The following is an 18,738-nucleotide window of genomic DNA, read 5'->3' on the forward strand; positions in this document are numbered from 1 at the left end:
AACAATTCATGTAAAATTGATGGAAATAACATTTCTTGGAGCATTTAAAAGACTGCAAACTTCCAAAAGAAAAACAAGCTGTTTGAAATTAAACTATAGTTGATTTATAATGTTGTTAGCTTCAGGTGTACAGCTTCTGATTCTTTCCATTGATAGGTTATTAAAAGATATTGAATACAGTTCCATGTGCTATACACTAAATCCTTGTTATCTATTTTATATATAGTGGTGTGTATCTGTTAACCCCATAGTCCTAAATTATTCCCCCTCCCCCTTTCCCTTTGCAAACCTGAAATTTGTTTTCTATGTCTGGGAGCATATTTCGCTTTTGTAAATAAGTTTATTGGTACTTTTTTTTAGAAGTTAAATTTTCTTGAATGTATCTTTCTTCTGATTCAATTTCATACTATAGAATGAAAAGGACATATTTTTAATACATTCCTTAAGAGGATCCACTGTAATGAATGATTTTATGATACGTGATAAAAATAAGTAGGAAAAATCCCATCACCTATATTCTAACTTTAATGACCAATTGAGAGGAGGTACTCAGGATGAAAGGCTATTTAAAAAGGAAAACAACCTTTTTTTCAAATAGCACTAATTTTCCCTTTGTTATAATAGAGCTGGCACTTTACAGGCAATTATCAGAAGATAATGACTGGGAATACAGCCATCTCATTGCCCAGCCTTGGTTCCTCTGTGGATACAACCACTGTCAAGCACAAGTACAGAAAACATCAGCCACACAAAGATAGTCACCTTCCACATATTCCATGACCATGCACAAGTGGCGCCTGGTCTCAAAGGAGCAATACATGCTGACAACAAAAGGGTTTTCTGCAAAAGTCAGGATATCCCGCTCCACAAAGGCCTGCTGGATCTGGTTGCGGAGGATGAGGTTCTGCTTATTAATCTTCTTCATGGCAAACCTCTGTCGGGATTCCTTGTGCCGAACGAAATAGACTGCCCTGAAAAGGAGCACAAGGAGTTGGGGTTCAAAGGAAGAGGGGATGTTTCTGGGTACAACAAGCCATGTAGGTGGATGTGATCATCCACTTTTTTTTTTTTAAGTTCACATGACAGCTGGGATTCAGCCCACATTAGCTATGCTGGCAACTATCAACATTCAATTTCAGGTCAAAGTCCTTTGGCTAGATTGATTTTTTTTTTTATCGTTTCAATAAAGGTTACAGGTCACACATAAGACATCAAATTCATTTCACTGCTGAAGGATATGGACAGTCTCCAGAGTGACCTATTTTCCAATAGCTAGCTGTTGTTTTCAGTTTTTTCATAAATAGAACAAAATCCAATATATAAGTTAGAACAGAAAAACAACAAAAAAAGGACATCCATATTCTGAGCTAAAGCCTTTCTAGCAATAGATATCTATTAGGCATTTTTTCACAACTGACTAAAGCCATAATTTTCTATATGATACACATGAGATCTACAAAAAGAGACCATAGATTACAGCTTCTTAATGTAGCTGACTTCCAACTTGAGAGTAATTTACTTCACATTAGCTTTCATACTGGAGAAGGAAATGGCAACCCACTCCAGTGTTCTTGCCTGGAGAGTCCCAGGGACGGGCGAGCCTGGTGGGCTGCTGTCTATGGGGTCGCACAGAGTTGGACATGACTGAAGCGACTTAGCAGCAGCAGCAGCAGCAGCTTTCATAGGGCTTCTCAGGTGGCGCTAATGGTAAAGAACCCGCCTGCCAATGCAGGGGACAGAAGAGATGCCGGTTCAATCTCTGGGCTGGGAAGATCCCTTGGAGAACGGCATGGCAACCCACTCCAGTATTCTTGCCTGGAGAATCCCATGGACAGAGGAGCCTGGCAGGCTATAGTCCTTAGGGTTGCAAAGAATTGGACATGACTGAAGTGACTTAGCATACACACATACATTTCTAGATAAATATGAAGCATGTCATAGGGGGCCGCCCACCCTGCTACAAAGAGAAGCGTATTTCTTCACTACAGACCTCAGCATGAGTTACACCTGTGCCTGTTTCAACAGGAAATGCATTTCTCAACTGAAAAGGGGTCCAGAGTATACGGCATTTCTGGTGCATCTGACCCACAGGTGAGGTGCCCAGCAACTTTACCCTAAAATGAGCAGGTTGCATTGAATTTCTGCCAGATGCCTCACCCAAATACTCTACAGAACCAGTTCTGTCTGAGAAAAGACAATGGACTCCTTGGAGCTTCAAATGATGTACAGAAAACAAGTAATCAGGAGGATCTTTCAAACCCCAGCTGGAAATAATGAGCAACAAGGAGAATGTCTTGGACAGGCTCCTTTTCTCATCAGTTACTCCTCACTTATCTCATTATGGAGGGAGAACAGGTCTGAACTCAGGTGAGGCAATGTGCAAATACTTAATAATTTACCTAAGGAGCCATCATCATTAGAAGTGTGTAATAGGTTATATGAGGCTGTCCTGAAACAAACGCCAATGATAAACAAAGGAATAATTTACCTAAGAAGCTATCAGTCACAGTCAACTCTACCCAGTAGGATGCTTCCTAAACAAAGGGTTATCTGAGATTTCCCACTTGTGATTTTCATTGTCCCTGAAAAAATGAACACAAAGGGGACTAGGACACCCTATATGCCTGCTGAACCAAAATGTCAGAGTGATCCACTGATGTAAATCTTAAGTATATTCAATCTCAATTTAATCAACATTCACATCTTCCTCTTCAGTGCTCAACTAGGAATTCATCTTTCTATCAAATGTGTACATCTTTGTCTTCTCATTATATCCATATTTTCCCTTGACTCACAAAATCACACAAGCTGTCTGAACCACACTCCACACAGCCAACTGGAGGAATAACCTGGGGTTCCTATTTCCACTGTACAATAAATTGGCATAGGGGCTAGCCAGCTGGGTGCTCCCTACTTTCCATGTGGGCTTGGTGTCCTCTTCAGGATGCCCAGACACTTGGGCTTCCACCAGCGGGGTTTATTTCTACACCTGTTCTCCTCACTAGGCTTGATACCATAACTGACTAAGTTAAACAAATATTTAAACTGATGGAAAGTGAGTGTGAAAAAAGAAAACATCCTTGTGTATAAGAAAACTGAATGGAATGCTTGGGAAAGTACTGATAAATGTGAGTAACTAATTAAATTCCCATCAATTCAGTAAAGTGAAAAGCTTCTAAATGTTAAGAAAATGATACAAATCTAGACACAGATTGATTTCAGTTTTTGCTTCACCTATAAAGAAGCTAAAGATGGGAAACAAACAACATAAAACAGTCAGCGCTATGTATCCCTGTATTCTGTCCTTAGACTCAACCAACTGAGGACTGAAAACATTAAAAAAAATTCCAGGAACTCGATAAAGCAAAACTTGAATTTGCTACACTGACAACTATTTACCAAGCATTCACATTGTATTGGGCTTCCCTGGTGGCTCAGCTGGTAAAGAATCTGCCTGCAATGTGGGAGACTTGGGTTCGATCCCTGGGTTGGGAAGATCCCCTGGAGAAGGGGATGGCTACCCACTCCAGTATTCTGGCCTGGAGAATTCCATAGACTGTTCCATAGCGTTGCGAAGAGACACAACTGAGCGACCTTCACTACATTGTATTAGGTATTATAAGCAGTCTACAGGCGATTTAAACTATACGAGAGGACGCCACTTTATTTAAGAGACTTGAGCATCTGTGGATTTTAGTATCCAAGGGAGGTAATACCAAAGAATGACTATGTAACTAAGGTTTATATTAGCTGTCTTATAAAGGTCTTACAAAGACTGGTCAATTTACATATATTTAAGTTAAAATGTTTAAAGTACATATCATTTTTTGGCGATTTCCTACTTTGACTAACTTTTTCATTAACCAACTTAACTCATTCTTTCTGAATCAAACACTTTGACCAATTCCCCCCTTTTTCCGATTACTAATTGGATAGAGTAGAACAAAAGATTCAAAAACACTTGAGCTTCTCCTAATCAGAAGCTGATAGAACAGACATACTCAAAGGGAGCACAGACAAGAACTCGGCCTCAGCTTAGATATGAGACAAGCATTGGCAGATGTTGTCATGAAGAGGGATTTCTGCGATACAAAATCTGCTTCTTAAAATAAGTCTCAGAACTGAAAATGTTAAAAAGCAAAAGCCAGTATCTTTATATAAGCACTTGCCCATTCTTGAGAGTCAACTGGAGTACAGTTCAGTTACTATCTCTTCTTTCAGTGTTTAATATTAAGTAGGTTTAGTGCTAGGATCTCCAGACCTATGACATTGAGAATATTACTTTTAGACTATCAGTAGGTTGCCATTTTTTTCCCCTGTTATATCTTTCTTTTCTTTTTTGGCCATGCCACAAGGCATGAGGGATCTTAGTTCCCTGACCAGGGATTGAACTCATACCCTCTGCTATGGAAGCACAGAACTCTAACCACTGGACTGCCAGGGAATCCCCTAGGTCACCATTTTGATTTTCAACCAAGCACTACCATTTCTGACATAAATAACTGCAAAAAAATTCAGTATGTGTGAAGACAACAGGAAGTGAAGGAAAAAAGAATAGGATTGCACATGACTTTATGAAAGAACAAAAGAGAAAGAAGCCTCAGGCTCAATTTGATCAGCACTTACACTAGGTACAGTGTTAATAAAGGCCTTCAATCTTTGTCCTCAGATTTTCAGGTCGTAAAATTTGATTTGATTTTCTGCTTCCCCTTGCTATTTTATTTAAAACAATCAGGTAATCCTCAGGAATTAATTGAAATTAATTTCAGTTGAAATTAATCATATAGGTAGCCTGAGATACCATTTCCTCAGGACAAACATATCTCGTTCAAGTTGCAAAAGTCAGCTTAGACTTAATTAGAATCCCCTGCAGCTGGGCTTGTTTTGTTTGTGTTCTTACATTTCGGTACTGCTTTGGGAATATTATTTCTAATGCTGAAATTTGTTTTTTTAGTAGTAAGTGTACTCTTACATACTCCTTTCCTCCCTTCCTGTAAGTCAGTGTTCAAAATCTACTCAAGTCAGCAGAGAGAGAGAGGAGAGAGAGAGAGGGAGGGAGGGAGAGGCTGAAAAAGAGAGAGAAATAGAGACAAACAGCAGTGGGACAGACAGACATCTAACACTGCGAGGCCGAGTTGCACACCGCCCAAGTCTAGTTATAAAACTAGGCTGAACTGATTTGGCTCCCATTTCTCTGCTTTCTGTCCCCGAGGGTTGCTTTCTTTGAAAAGGCCTCTGTGTCTCTTTTCCTATACTGACCCCTCTGTGAAACAGGAAGCCTCAAGGATGGGAAGTGATGCAACGGGAGGGGCAACCCGCTGAGCCAAGCATCACTCCACTCAAGCAGAACTGAGGTGGGGGCAGGGAGGAGCAGAATGGGAAGCAGGCAGGATCTAGAGCAGAATGAACCAGTCCTATGGGGAGTGTGAATGTCTCATGCATATACAATTACTCATGAATCTGAGAGCCTGATACACGAATCCCCGTGGGCAGAGCCTCACGTGGGAAGGAGAGCGCATGTGTTGTCCAGACGCTGAGAGGAAAAGCTATCAAGAGGGGGCATCTGTCAGCTTGCACACCTGGTCTCTCAGGTAAATGACACTGCCTTTTGAGGGTGAAAAAAGGAAAGGGCAGCAAGGCAAGAAAGGAATGTGAAGTGGAGAAAAGCTGTGCCTCTCAGATCCAGTATACTTATTTTATTTTATTTTTCAGTTTACTTACTTTAAAAAATTTTAGATTAGTTTTATTCTTTCACTTAGAAAACACTCAAAATTGTTATCTAAAAATCTACGTGGAGGGAATTTCCTGGCCATCCAGTGATTAAGACTTTATGCCCTTACTGCCAAGGGCTCGGGGTTTGATTCCTGGTCAAGGAACTAGGCTCTCACAAGCCTCGTGGCCAAAAATATTTAAAAATAAATAAATAAAAACAAAATCTTGGTGGATGCACTCAATGGAAGAAGGATTTCTATACCCCAATTGAGATGACTAAAAGTTATAAACAAAATATAAAGGAGACAAGAACTCTGCTTAAAGTCAGTATATGTGTGACCAGGCCTGGAAGCCTCTTTCCCCACATCAACACCTCAAAGGGTCTTGTGAGAAGAGGACATATATAAAGAGACTAGTCCAATGCCTGGCACACAGTAGGTGTTCACTTCCTACAAAGTGCTAAGTTTGGCTTGAAGGAAGTTTCAGCTTCCAGGGAGGGATCCGAAACCTGCTAACAGGGAAGGAAATTCAGTGCTTATCAAATTGGTAAAATGCTTCAGGCCATGTGAAAGTGAAAGCCTTAGTCGCTCAGTCTTGTCTGACTCTTTCCGACCCCATGGACCGTAGCCCGCCAGGCTCCTCTGTCCATCGGATTCTCCAGGCAGGAATACTGCAATGGGTAGCCATTCTCTTCTCCGGGGGATCTTCCTGACCTAGGGACCGAACCCGGGTCTCCTGTATTGCAGGCAGATTCTTTACCATCTGAGCCAACAGGGAAGCCCCTTCCTGCCATGAACTGTCACTAAGTAGGGATGTTGAGAAAGTCCTGACCTGTTACAGCTCTCTCTAAGGAAAGGGTTAGTTTCCAGCATAACCAGTTTTTGAAAGTTAAAGAACAGGTCACTGATGTGAGCAGGGGATTCGGCTACAGGGATGCCCAAGAGAGCCTTGAACAGCTTCAATTCATGGCCCACAAGGGATCCATCTGTTCAGCCAGTTCACAGAAGCCCACCATAGCATCCTGATCGGGTGGGCCAATGGGTGTGACTCGATTCAAACTTTAAGTTCAAAATAATTAAATCTTAGAGGAAATCTGTCAGAAACATAGTGAGAGATTAACTTGGAGAAAAGTAAAAGAGAAAAAAAAGTTTTGGCTGATCAGCAGAGGCTCCCGCAGGCAGCTTGTAAGCCCATTAATGACTTGGCCCGTGTCCTGGGTGTTTACGGATTCACAGCTTGTTTAACTTCTTGTATATTCCCAACCATTCCCCAAAGTGTGATATACCTCATTTACTATACAGTGGTTTAATTGCACTACAAATGAGTTTACTCAACCAATTAGAACTCCATATATAGCTAAGATATTTGCTCAAATTTTATAAACGTGCTTCACCGACAATCCTATGCCAGAATTTCACTTCCAATAAAATCAAGCAGTGCTCATACCCACAGATCCCTTAAATCAAAGTTCAGTCTTCTTTCTAATTAAAGAAGAAATCCTCAGAGGATCCCCAGAATGAAAATGGACTAAAAACCAACAATATATAAACAAAACCCACAAACAACTACATGCTAAAAACGATCTTCTTAGGCAGAAGAGTTTCAGTGAGGTCCTTGAAAAAAATAAAACAGTGCAAAAAACAACAACAAACATCAGAAAGCATTTATAAGCCATATCAGGAAGTATGCCATTTGACATAATCCTGGAAACAAATCAGTGGAGCATAGAAAGAACTCACAAATATTTAAGTTCTTCACTAAGTTAATGGTGTGGAAAATATTAGAGGTGAAAAAAATTGTAAGAAGAAACATCCCTTGTGGCATAACAAAAATCGTTTCTATCTCATCTGCTCGTGTGTGTGATAAATGGCAATAAATGTCTAGGGATGGTTTATTGCCCTCCACCTACAGATGGAATTGAGATTAATACTTAATTAAACTAGAGTTCTGGGCTGTCTAAAGTGGATCAGGACACAGTTTGTGTATGAATTATCCTTCCAAATTATTAGAAACTCAAGAAGGATCTTGTCAGTATTGACCTTATGTCATGAGAAAGAAACTCTGTGTCTATAAAACTGAGTCAAGGAAGGGGCACCACTAATATGATCAGACTATAGCATACAGGCCAATTGAAAAAAAAAATTCTGGTGTAACAGAAAGACAAAGAATTGTATTACTTTATATTTTCAATCAGCCTTCTTATTTAAGTTCTTCTCTTCCAATGCTGACTGCTGGTCAGACAGGAAATATTGGCTAATTCTCAAGAAGAAATGCTATAAATGAATTTATATGTATTCAAATATATATATATATACACACAAATATACAGCCAGATGTGTATATGTATCTATATATCTACACAGAAACAGACATATGCAAAAATGTTCCCTTACTTTAGAAATTTTTGCTTTCTAAAGTCTTTCTCTCCAACTCTCTACAATAATTCCCACCCATGTCACTGGAAATATTTTCTGATGAGGTATCCAATGAAAAATGATTTGGGCTTCACCTTATACCCATTAATGAAGGAGCAGTGATCTGAAAACTAAAGTCCCCAACAATATCTATTTGGCATAAGATCAATGTGAAGAATATATTTCTTAGGTGTGTTAAAACACAATAGTTTTCTTGAATTACTCACCCATAGGCTCCGTTGCTGATCAATTTAATCGTTTCAAAGTCACTTTCCCGAGGTTTCCTTCGAAGTTTCAGGGAAGCATTAGAGCTCTTGGAGACAAAATATAGATGTTAAAAAAAATAGCGCAGAATTTAAGAAAATGATTTTAGCAGCAAAATAACTAATATCTGAATTAGATGCTCTCTTGTTTAATATGTTAAAGTTTAGTGTTACAGCCAAAGGAACCTGGCGGACAACTTTAAAGATCAGTCTTCCAGAGCAGCGCTGATGAACTGTTCCTCAGGACAGTGGTTCAGTGTCACCGAAGTGAACCTCACTTCCGGGAGACAGAGGCACCAAGGTTTTGAAAATTTCTGATTTTAATTCACCTCTGTAAAGTATTCAGGTGAACCTCATCCTAGTCTGTTAAAGTCTTTAAAGTCATCTTAAAGTTTTAAGATGTTAAGTCCAAAATGCCAAAGCTTAATTCTGTTTTTAGTCAATCAGAATAGAATGGGCTGGAGTGGCTCTATGCAGGCTAGTGGATCATGTGACTTCTCTGCCCCTGACCCAAAGCATGTCTATTTCACTCCTATGGCAACCTTTCCTGTCTGGAGAAGGTAGCTGGCAATGACTGGGATGGCCAAGAAGAGCATGCCTGTCTTTCTTTACTTCCATTCACTGTAAGTCTTACCATGGTTTAGATACCAATTTTCAAAAAGATAGCCCTTTTAAAAGTTCAGCTCAAAGAATAAACAGTGTTTTGTTTTTCTACAAAATCATCTCACGCTCCATATATCTTCGCACTGAGAGGGAGTTAACAGTCATTTTGCTTCCTCTGCAGAGACCAGAATCCCCTCCTCATAATTTTGGAAGAACCTCCATGACTCTGAGGAATCCTGTCCCACTCAGAGATGGTACCCGCTGACCTCCTGCCCACCATCCTTGGAAGACTTAGACTGACGTCCCTACCTTCCTCAACCCGGGGTTCTCTCACCATCCAGGATGACTTCAGCATCTACACAGACAGCTCACCAAACAACCTGGTCTGGGCCTACCTGGCCTCCTCATCTCAAACAGCTCCCTTCTCTACTTCTCCCTGGCCTCTGGCCACAGGACCTGGGTCTACTCATCCCTGCCAGCACTCTACCTCAGGAAACATAATCCAAGGCTTACTTGTTCAGCCACCCTACTCTGACTGCTCTCCACAGCTCGGGCTGCAAAGACCCTGAACCAATCTCTTGTCTCATTAATTCTTCCTCACCTACTCCCGTGCTGCTGCTGCTAAGTCACTTCAGTTGTGTTGGACTCTCTGCGACCCCACAGACAGCAGCCCAACAGGCTCCCCCGTCCCTGGGATTCTCCTGGCAAGAACACTGGAGTGGGTTGCCCTTTCCTTCTCTAATGCATGAAAGTGAAGTCGCTCAGTCGTGTCCGACTCGCAGTGACCCCATGGGCTGCAGCTCACCAGGCTCCTCCTTCCATGGGAGTTTCCAGGCAAGAGTACTGGAGCCTACTCCCATGAATGACTCCCTAAGCCACCTAGACCATCCTTCAGAAACTCTCCCTTTGAGGGCTGGAAGATCCTGCACCTTACACACAACTGCCTGCTAGATGGCTCAAAGGAACTTCAGCTTTAGTGCATTCAAAATTCTGGCAGTTATAATGAAACTAATTAAAAAGTTGCCTTTATTTAGCATTCACAACATGATGCTGTCCTAACTATTTCACACAGACTACCTCAGTTAATTTTTCATATATATTTTATAGATGAGGAAACTGAGGTATAGAGAGATTCCCACAGCTAGTGAGAAGTGAAGGCAGGCTTGAAATCTAGCAACCTGATTCCAGAGTCTGGGCTTTCCATCCCCCAGGCTACACAGCTGCCCCTCTCTCCTCACCACCCCTGACACTTGGGGGTGGCCCATCCTGGTTCCTCTTCCCCTGTTCACAAATAGGAAAGATGGCATCAGCACGAGGACCTCTCCCTGGTGCCACTGCTGCAGCCTTTTACATGGCTTCCCCAGGGTGCCCCCTGCCTGCTCCCTTCACCCCATCTATTTCCTGCACTGCGATCAGCGTGACTTTCTTCCCCCTATAACTACTAGGGTCATCTCCTTTCTACTTGTCCCCACCCCACCCCCCCCACACCACAACACACACACCTTTCCTCCACAGCACCACAGCTTCCCACTATTCTTCGAAAGAAATGATTTGACACAGATGAACTGCAAGGAGGTCTGTGTCCAGTTTTAAGCAGAGCTGGAGAGTTTTAACGTGAAGCTGAAGGCTACTCGGTCACCGCCACTCTAAAGCCCTCAGAAGCACTCTCCTATCATGTGTCTCCTGATGTTTCCTTGGCCTGGAATGTTCCCTCTGCCCCTTCTCATCCTAGTAACTCCTCACATGTCAAGCATCCCTTCTTTAGGAGATCTTTCTGGACTGGCAAGATGAAGGTAAATCTCTTTATGTTATGTTCCAGGAACACGTGGCCCTTTTTCTTCATCGATCTCCTTCAAGTTTCTCATTTTGATCTTTTCGTGCATGATTTCCTGGTATTAATTTGTTTCTCTTTAAAGAGAGGAGCTAAAGTTGTATACCTAGTGCCTTGCCTATAGAAGCACAATAAATATGTGTTGAACAAATAAAGTAATTAACACAGCCAAAATCTCCAGATGCTCATAAACAGAAAAACCAACACCATACTTCATCAAGAAAGAGACTTACACTCACGGATTCATCTGTTTCTGGTGTTTCTGCTGTCCCGCTATCATAGTTTCCCAGTTGAGCCATTTCTAAATTGAAAAAAAAAAAAAAGGCAAGATTTAAGAGAAACAGGACTATTGCAATTGGATGGGAGAAAGAGCCTGATGCTGGGAGGGATTGGGGGCAGGAGGAGAAGGGGATGACTGAGGAGGAGATGGCTGGATGGCATCACCAACTCGATGGACGTGAGTCTGAGTGAACTCCAGGAGTTGGTGATGGACAGGGAGGCCTGGCGTGCTGTGATTTGGGGGGTTGCAAAGAGTCGGACACGACTGAGCGACTGAACTGAACTGAACTATGCTATTAATAAAACCAAAGAAAAAATATTTTCTTCAATATTAAAAAAGGAAAACTTTACTTTATACTCCAAGAGACACATGGGGAAACCTTAAATCCAAAATGGCAAGAACTAACAACTGATGTTTTGAAACTGTTCATTACATGCCCTTTTCCCAAGAACCACATTCCTTATGAACACTTAGACATAATCCTACTCAGAAGTGGGCCTCTGCTCATGCTGGCAGGATTCACTAGCAGGTTGACACAATCACCACAGCGTGGAAGGGGTTTGGAGGGTTCAGTGACTATGCCTGTAAACAGATACTCAAGAGAGGCAAGTTTCCTAGGCTCTGATGGGCATCAGAGATGTACTAACTATAGCTCAGAGACTGAGTCTCAAGTTGTGATGAGCCACCCTTTGCTCCATTCCTTCACATGCACCGAGAGCAAGCATTCCTAGTACATAAGAATTTGCAATTTGTCAGAAAGGAAGCAACAGTAATTGTTAAGATGAGTTTGGAGTTGAAATGACTTGAGCTACCACCACTAAGAGCACTTCCTAGTGAGTTTTTAACCTTGGGCTCTTTCTCTGTAGGATGGAAACAATACTGTTTATCTCAGTTTTTTATGAGTATGACAAGTGACATGCATGTAAAGCTCTTAGCATGTTAACTAACAAAAATTAAGTGCTTACTGAATGTTGATTGTTATTTATTACTATTAATTATATCATGTAAAGTAGTCAGTTCTGGATGCCACATGCTTGACACCAGTCTAAATTCCACCCTAGTGGTCTAGTTAAGAGACAAAGCATTTAATTGCTCAACCAATACTGGAATGCATCCCTGAGTTTATATAAGTAAATGAGACAACCTAACTCATTTAATGGTTTGTTTTGATTTTTATATTTAAGAAGAAAACAATGAAACATGCTTTATTAAAAAAAAGAACATGAAATAATTTTCTCCAAAACGTTGATGGGGGGTTATCTCTAAGTGGCAGGATCACAAATAATTTGAATTTTCTAATTTTAAAAAAATCAAACAAGTGTAATAAAAGTTACAATATTTAGCTACATATTTTTGTGTGTATCTAATGGTATTTCTTGTGCTCTCAGAATTTCATGTATTCACATTCTTATAATCATCCTTTTCTTGGGGGAGATTACACGTAAAAGATATGAAGCAAAGCAACACTAGAGTGTTGCCTTTAAAGAAAAAGTAACTCCAGAAATTGAAATAACTGGAGATTGACACTATACCAGGTTACTTATTGGGGAAATCCAGGAATTAAAAGTGAGCTCAGTAAAAACTGTGTGCTTTCTTTGTGTCATTCAAATGGTCAACATCCTATGTGGCTAGCACTGTGACTTTATGGACTAGGAGTTAAATTATAATGTATTCAATTGGAGGGGCTCAAAGTATACATTTGTGTGTCATGTTTGACTGTCTGAAATCCTATGGACTGTACGCCACCAGGCTCCTCTATCCGTGGAATTCTCCAGGCAAGAATACTGGAGTGAGTAGCCATTCCCTTCTCCAGGGGATCTTCCCAACCCAGGGACCAAAACTGGGTCTCCTGCACTGCAGGCAGATTCTTTACCATCTGAATCACCAGGGAAGCCCCAAAACAGCAACAGCAGCTAACACTTATTAAGCATTATTATACATCTTGGGTGCAGAGGTGAACTCATATAATCCTAAACAACTGTATGAAGAGGTGCCATTATTCAGTTTTTCGGGAAAGCACTGAGGCACGAGGACACTCATCACAGCGTGATCAGGGTGATACACCTACGGCGCCGACACTCTGGGCAGTCCCATACAGACCCTCACTCCTAACCCTCAAAAGCCAAGCTTTAGGTCTGCCAGGGTCCCGGATGACAAGAAGGCAAACATACATAGATCAGAGTTTGCAATAATCATGTTTCAAGTGATTATGGCAAATAGATTAAAAATTATCCTTGGATCTGAATCCAGAAAATTAAAAAGTTAAAAACAAAACTAGTGATAAATTTGTATAACTAAACATGAAACTTGTCAAAAATCAGTGTTAAACATTTTTTAAGACTATAAAGGTATATAAATGGGCCTCAGATTATTCCCCTACCAAAGGTTCAGTCTACAGCGATATTTCCTGCTGGGTAAGAAAACTGTGAAGAGCTCACTCGGTCTACAATTTAAGGGCTGACACAACCTTAACTCTACCAGCGTGAAGACTCACTATAATGCACTCTGACAGCCTCCCCCACTCCAATTATTTTCATAAAAAAACAAATTAAAAGATGGTTCTGTTTTAAATAGAGTTGCTGCTAAATAACTATTATCTGGGAAATACATATTATTTGTAAGCAGTGGGTAGTAATGGAATGGAACCAAGAGTCAGCTTTTGAAGCAGGAAGCTAAGGCATCATTTTGTAATGCCTGAAGAGATTTTTAAAACTCATCTAAATACCATTAAACATCTGCCCTTTTTATTTCATTGATTTAAACCATTTCTGAAGACTCATGATTCAAAAAGGTAAAGATGGTAATTTAAAAGCCGTGGGGAAAAATCTCTCCCCAGGGAACTTTTCAGAAAAGCAGCCACCAGTCTCCGATAAGTGATGAATCTGTTGTGGTATTGCTTTCAGTACAGTATAAATTTATCTGGCATTATCTCCCCGTAATGCATGCATCATTTCACTGGAAGCAAAGATTCGATGGCCATAAGAGCAGACAAAGCGGGGGAAATAGGAGAGCAGGCAGAGAGCAGCAGGTTCCCAGGCTGTAGATGGGAATGTATCTGTGCCAACAGTTAGCATCATCACAAACAATTTAGCAAGATAAACACTGTTTGCAAAATCAATTTAATGAACCAGGAAGACAATTTTGAATAAAGGAGTCTATGATTGTTTTTGAGTCTTTTCAGGCAGTATATAACCTAAGTGTTTTAAATGACAATCCCAAATAATAATGAACAGGAAAAGGTGGTGACAGGGGTGGTTTGCCAGTATCAGATTTGGAAAAAAAAAAAAAAACACAACCCACTAACAGGGTGCCTCCCCTTCTCTGCATTTAATAGCAGTAGACTTTCTTTTTTTTAATCAAGCAGAAATCCTTGCTTAAGTTCTAGAAACCCTCTTCTCTCCAACTGGCTCCCCAGTATATATATAATAATATATACATATTACTATTTTTCATACTTTTCTGAGACAGGTAAGTAAAAATAGATTTATGAACACTGCACCTTACTTAAAGTTAATCACCAGTGATTAGTTATCTTACCCCTCAGTTACATTGAAATGTCACTTTTAAATTAAATGTAATTAATTTCTTTACCAACATTTTAAAAATGTGCACCCCTGAGAAGAATCAAGTAGTGCTTTGCAGGAGAAAAAACACCCAGAGAAGATGGAAATCTAACTCTTCCTGGAAATAAGTTTCAGGCTGAGAAGCCTTCAGGATTTCAAGGTCTCTTCCCCACTTTAGGTAAACACAAAATTCGATTTAGAGCTCTTTCTTTTGGATCACAATTGGCCCCCAGATTTGGCCTTTTCACCAGATAGAGTCAAAACATGAAGAGAAAGGAGAGATGTGCCACTAAGTTCTTCAATGAGGCCATTATGTATACGCAGGTAAAAGGTCAACCCAACCAGGTACCACTCACCTTCCAGAGGATCTTTATTGAGGCCAAGCTGGCTAATGATATACCTGGGAATGTCAGTTTTAATACCCTGTCCTTCTTTGGCATGGCCTTCTGCTGCTTCCAATAGGTAGTAAAATTCTTCAGGATCAAATTCCTAACAGAAGACAAACACAGATGTATACTTCTTTGAGCCAAAATTGTCTAATGGTTTATTACATAAACCCCATTCACAGTGAAATTGCTGGATACATATGGTTATAAGTTATTTATACTGAAAGAAGGCAAAATGATTACTTCATTTAAAAAGCATATAATTTTCAGGTGATATTCAAAGACTAATCATATTGTAAGACATTTAAATACTTGGTAACCTAAAGATAATTTCCATTTTCAATTTCCTTATAAAGTGACTTTGAAGGTACCAGGCTTCACTTAAGCTATCTATCCTACTGAAAATGAACAGGTCTGAATTTTTAATTGTGCCATTTTAGAAAAGCTTTAAAAATCCATGAATCTCTTCCAAAGAGATTCAGTTTCTCTCTCTGCACAAAGAACCTAAGAAGAAGCAATATGAGAATGCATTTTTCTGAAAAGTTTTGAAGGAAACTCCTTTAGTGTAGAGGTGTCCAAAAATATTAGAAAGAAAAATCTCAGAATTACCACTTCTATCATTGAACTCTAAAATTATGGTATTAATATTCACATGATATGAACATTAAGAAAGAAAATTACAAAACTTGTACTTCCAGTTACCTCTTTGTAAAAATTTGGTAACATTTGCTTAAGTAGTTTACGTTTGGCTGGCTGTTGCTTCTAAATGAAAAAGCACACTGCAAATGGAGGAAAGCCAAACCAACGTCCACACTCAGTACCCTAGAACCAGAGGCAAGGCAAGATTGGAACGACAGGCCTAAGATGAATGGCTGGGAGAAATATTCCCCAAAATTCTCAAACTCCAGTTTCATCTGAGCTTTAAACAGCTCAAAAAGCAGCTCACTTGTTTCTATCTTTAATAGGCTACATGGACCTTTACTGCTTCTCTCCTGATTAAGATTGATTACTGTAAAAAAGTCATTTCCTCTTTGAAGGCAACATCTCTCTTTGCATGTCTGCTGCTGTCCAGAGAAGCAAATTTCAATGCTAAATGGTATTTCCCCCCAAACTGAACAACTGCAGGAAGTACAAGCCTGTGGTGCATAATTCAAAAGGTACAACACAAAGAGCAGGGAGAAAACCAGTTTTCCTTCTGCCGGTATCTGGCAGTCACGTGGCTCTCCTCCCCAGAGGCATCCAGAGTATTTTGCTCTCCCTTTATTCTTCCAGAGACACTCAAATGCTGAGTGGTGCTTTTGAGTCTAGAGTCTAAGAGTCCCCGCATTGATGGAAAGACTTCCTCCACCATACGCCTACCTTTCTCCTCCAGACTTACCCTGTACCACATCTCACTATTATATGCTGGTATAAGTTTATGAGGCTGTAAACATTTCGCTGGTATAAAAAAAACCACAAATCTTAATTACAATAAGAATAAAACCAAAATAATATCACCCAGTATGTATATGTATGTACATGTACAATTCTGAAAAGCTGTATTGTACGCAGTGTTATAAATATCAATACTCTAATGGCTTATGAACTTAAAAGTGAGTTTTGATACTACTTGAAGCCCCATGAAACTATTCTTTTATTTGAACCCTCATCTTTGTTCATAGTGTTGACTGACATTTCAATAAAATAACATAAAATAAAGATTTTCAAACAGGAAAATAGTCACTGAATAAAGAAAGTATAATTGATAAAACAAACTAATTGTGGAAAGTCTGATTCCTTGAGGTCTGGATAAGGCCCTATTGTATTCTCCAAATGCTGCTGCTAAGCCCTTATTTCAAACATGCAACACTTCAAAAGTAAGAGTTATAACCACAGGTTACCATTTATCCTAGCTCTGATTTCCCTTTCTCTGCATCTTGGCATCTCCAGAAAAGTGAGGCACAGTGAATGTCTTGAATGAGCCCAAAATTATGCTGAGATAAAGTCAAGTGCATTATTTCATGATCAGGTTTTTAGGTTTGACCAGAATGTGATAACGACCATCTCTTAATGCAACACAAGTCCTAGAATTTTACCGAAAACCAGAGAAAGAAAGCACAGATGCTGTCATCAACATTCATGAGTTGCTGTTCCTCTTGACCCTTTCTTGGGCTTTTCTGATGGGCTTAGACTGTAAATAGTATGCCTGCAATGTGGGAGACGTGGGTTTGATCCCTGGGTTTGGAAGATCCCCTGGAGAAGGAAGTGGCAACCCATTCTAGTATTTTTGCCTGGAAAATCCATGGAAGGAGGAGCCTGGCAGGCTACAGCCCATGGGGTCTCAAAGAGTTAGATATGACTGAGCAACTTCACTTTCTCTTTCTTGACTCTTTCCATTTAGCTCTGTCTCTGAAGCCAAATGCAACTGGAGCTTCCGGGTGGTCCCTGCTTTCCCACAGTTAACAATAAATAACAAAGTCACCTCGAGGAACAACTCACCAGGCACTCTAATAAGCGAGCAGGGCGGGCAATAACAATCAGGATCTTTCGAACTAGTTGTTTAATAAATGCCAGCTCTCCACTATCTGAACGATTGTGAGCCTACGAGGAAGCAATGAAAAGAATGATGAGAGAGTTGCTCCATTAAATGGGAAAGAAAATCAGCAAAGCATGCTAATTAGATAACTGAAAATATTCAAGAACTAAGTGACTTAGAAAATACTTCTAAAAGATTGACAAGCAGACTTTATCTCTGCATAAACGGACACTACTAAACGTCTAGATCTACAAAATGGCTCCATTAGCTACATTTTAATTGCAAAACGTTGATTTATTCTCTGCGTTAGAAACCAAACATTAGGGCTCTTAATGTGAGCCATGAATGAAGGCGACATTAAAGGTTTATGACACGTCAAGTACGTGATACAAGCAGAGTGGAGGGTTGATGAGGAACCTTGATTCTCCAGATGTAACTGGAGAAGCTGTAAGCTGCTTATGTCAAATGCTAGGTGAATAATTAAATCAAAGGCAACGTTCCAAAACATAGGTAGAGAAACTATATATAAGCAAAAACAAAACAGTTAACATTTAAAAGAAAAAAACAGAGAAAATGACCACTGGGGAATGATTATAAAATAAAATGTGTTTAAAGACAACCAACTGGTACTATAACTATAGATCCTGATGATCCGCTTTATGATACACGCATATATACTCCTCTGCCCAAGAGAAAAATTTCTCCAAAAGTCAACAGTTAATCTATTATATGGTGCATTCAGATGGTTCTTTGAAACCCTAAGATTTTTTTCTAATTGCCATGAAACAGCTGTCCAAGTCTATCATATAGAAACAAAATTAAGCAATGTATTTCAATGCAAATAGCTTTGGCTATGGATTCAAGCCTTCACAAAGAATGCCTATGAAGGAATGAACCACAGAACTTAAGTGCTAATTACAATAATATCCTGATACAAAACTGAGAAATTAAGGAAAAAACATCTCACAGAGGTAAATACATTTTCATCGTAATTTATAGTAGAATTGGTCTATGACACATTGGAAACTGACAATAAAACCCCAGAATACAGTGTTCACACAAAGATAGTCTGAGAAAAACTGCCTCTGTGGGCTACAAAAGGTTGAAATGTGAGAAATGGGGACAGAGCACAAAACTCTGTTGGGAGGTTTAGATGAGAAGGGGAAGAAAA

The 18,738-nt window shown here is 39.9% G+C and overlaps 1 protein-coding gene across 8 annotated transcripts in view; it reads right to left on the reverse strand.

Moving 5' to 3' along the window:
• MAST4 (microtubule associated serine/threonine kinase family member 4) overlaps positions 1–18,738 on the reverse strand; it is a 618,638-nt gene that overhangs the window by 42,605 nt on the left and 557,295 nt on the right. For all 8 annotated transcript variants that reach the window (XM_069556213.1, XM_069556212.1, XM_069556211.1 and 5 more), the window contains 5 exons: positions 17,531–17,632; positions 15,023–15,155; positions 11,057–11,124; positions 8,354–8,439; positions 763–971 (listed from right to left, as the gene is read on the reverse strand). In XM_069556213.1, coding sequence (XP_069412314.1) covers positions 763–971; positions 8,354–8,439; positions 11,057–11,124; positions 15,023–15,155; positions 17,531–17,632 — 598 coding nt within the window. The remainder of the gene's footprint in view (positions 1–762; positions 972–8,353; positions 8,440–11,056; positions 11,125–15,022; positions 15,156–17,530; positions 17,633–18,738) is intronic.

The sequence above is a fragment of the Ovis canadensis genome, chromosome 16 (assembly GCF_042477335.2).
Source record: "Ovis canadensis isolate MfBH-ARS-UI-01 breed Bighorn chromosome 16, ARS-UI_OviCan_v2, whole genome shotgun sequence".
NCBI classification, from domain to species: Eukaryota; Metazoa; Chordata; class Mammalia; order Artiodactyla; family Bovidae; genus Ovis; species Ovis canadensis.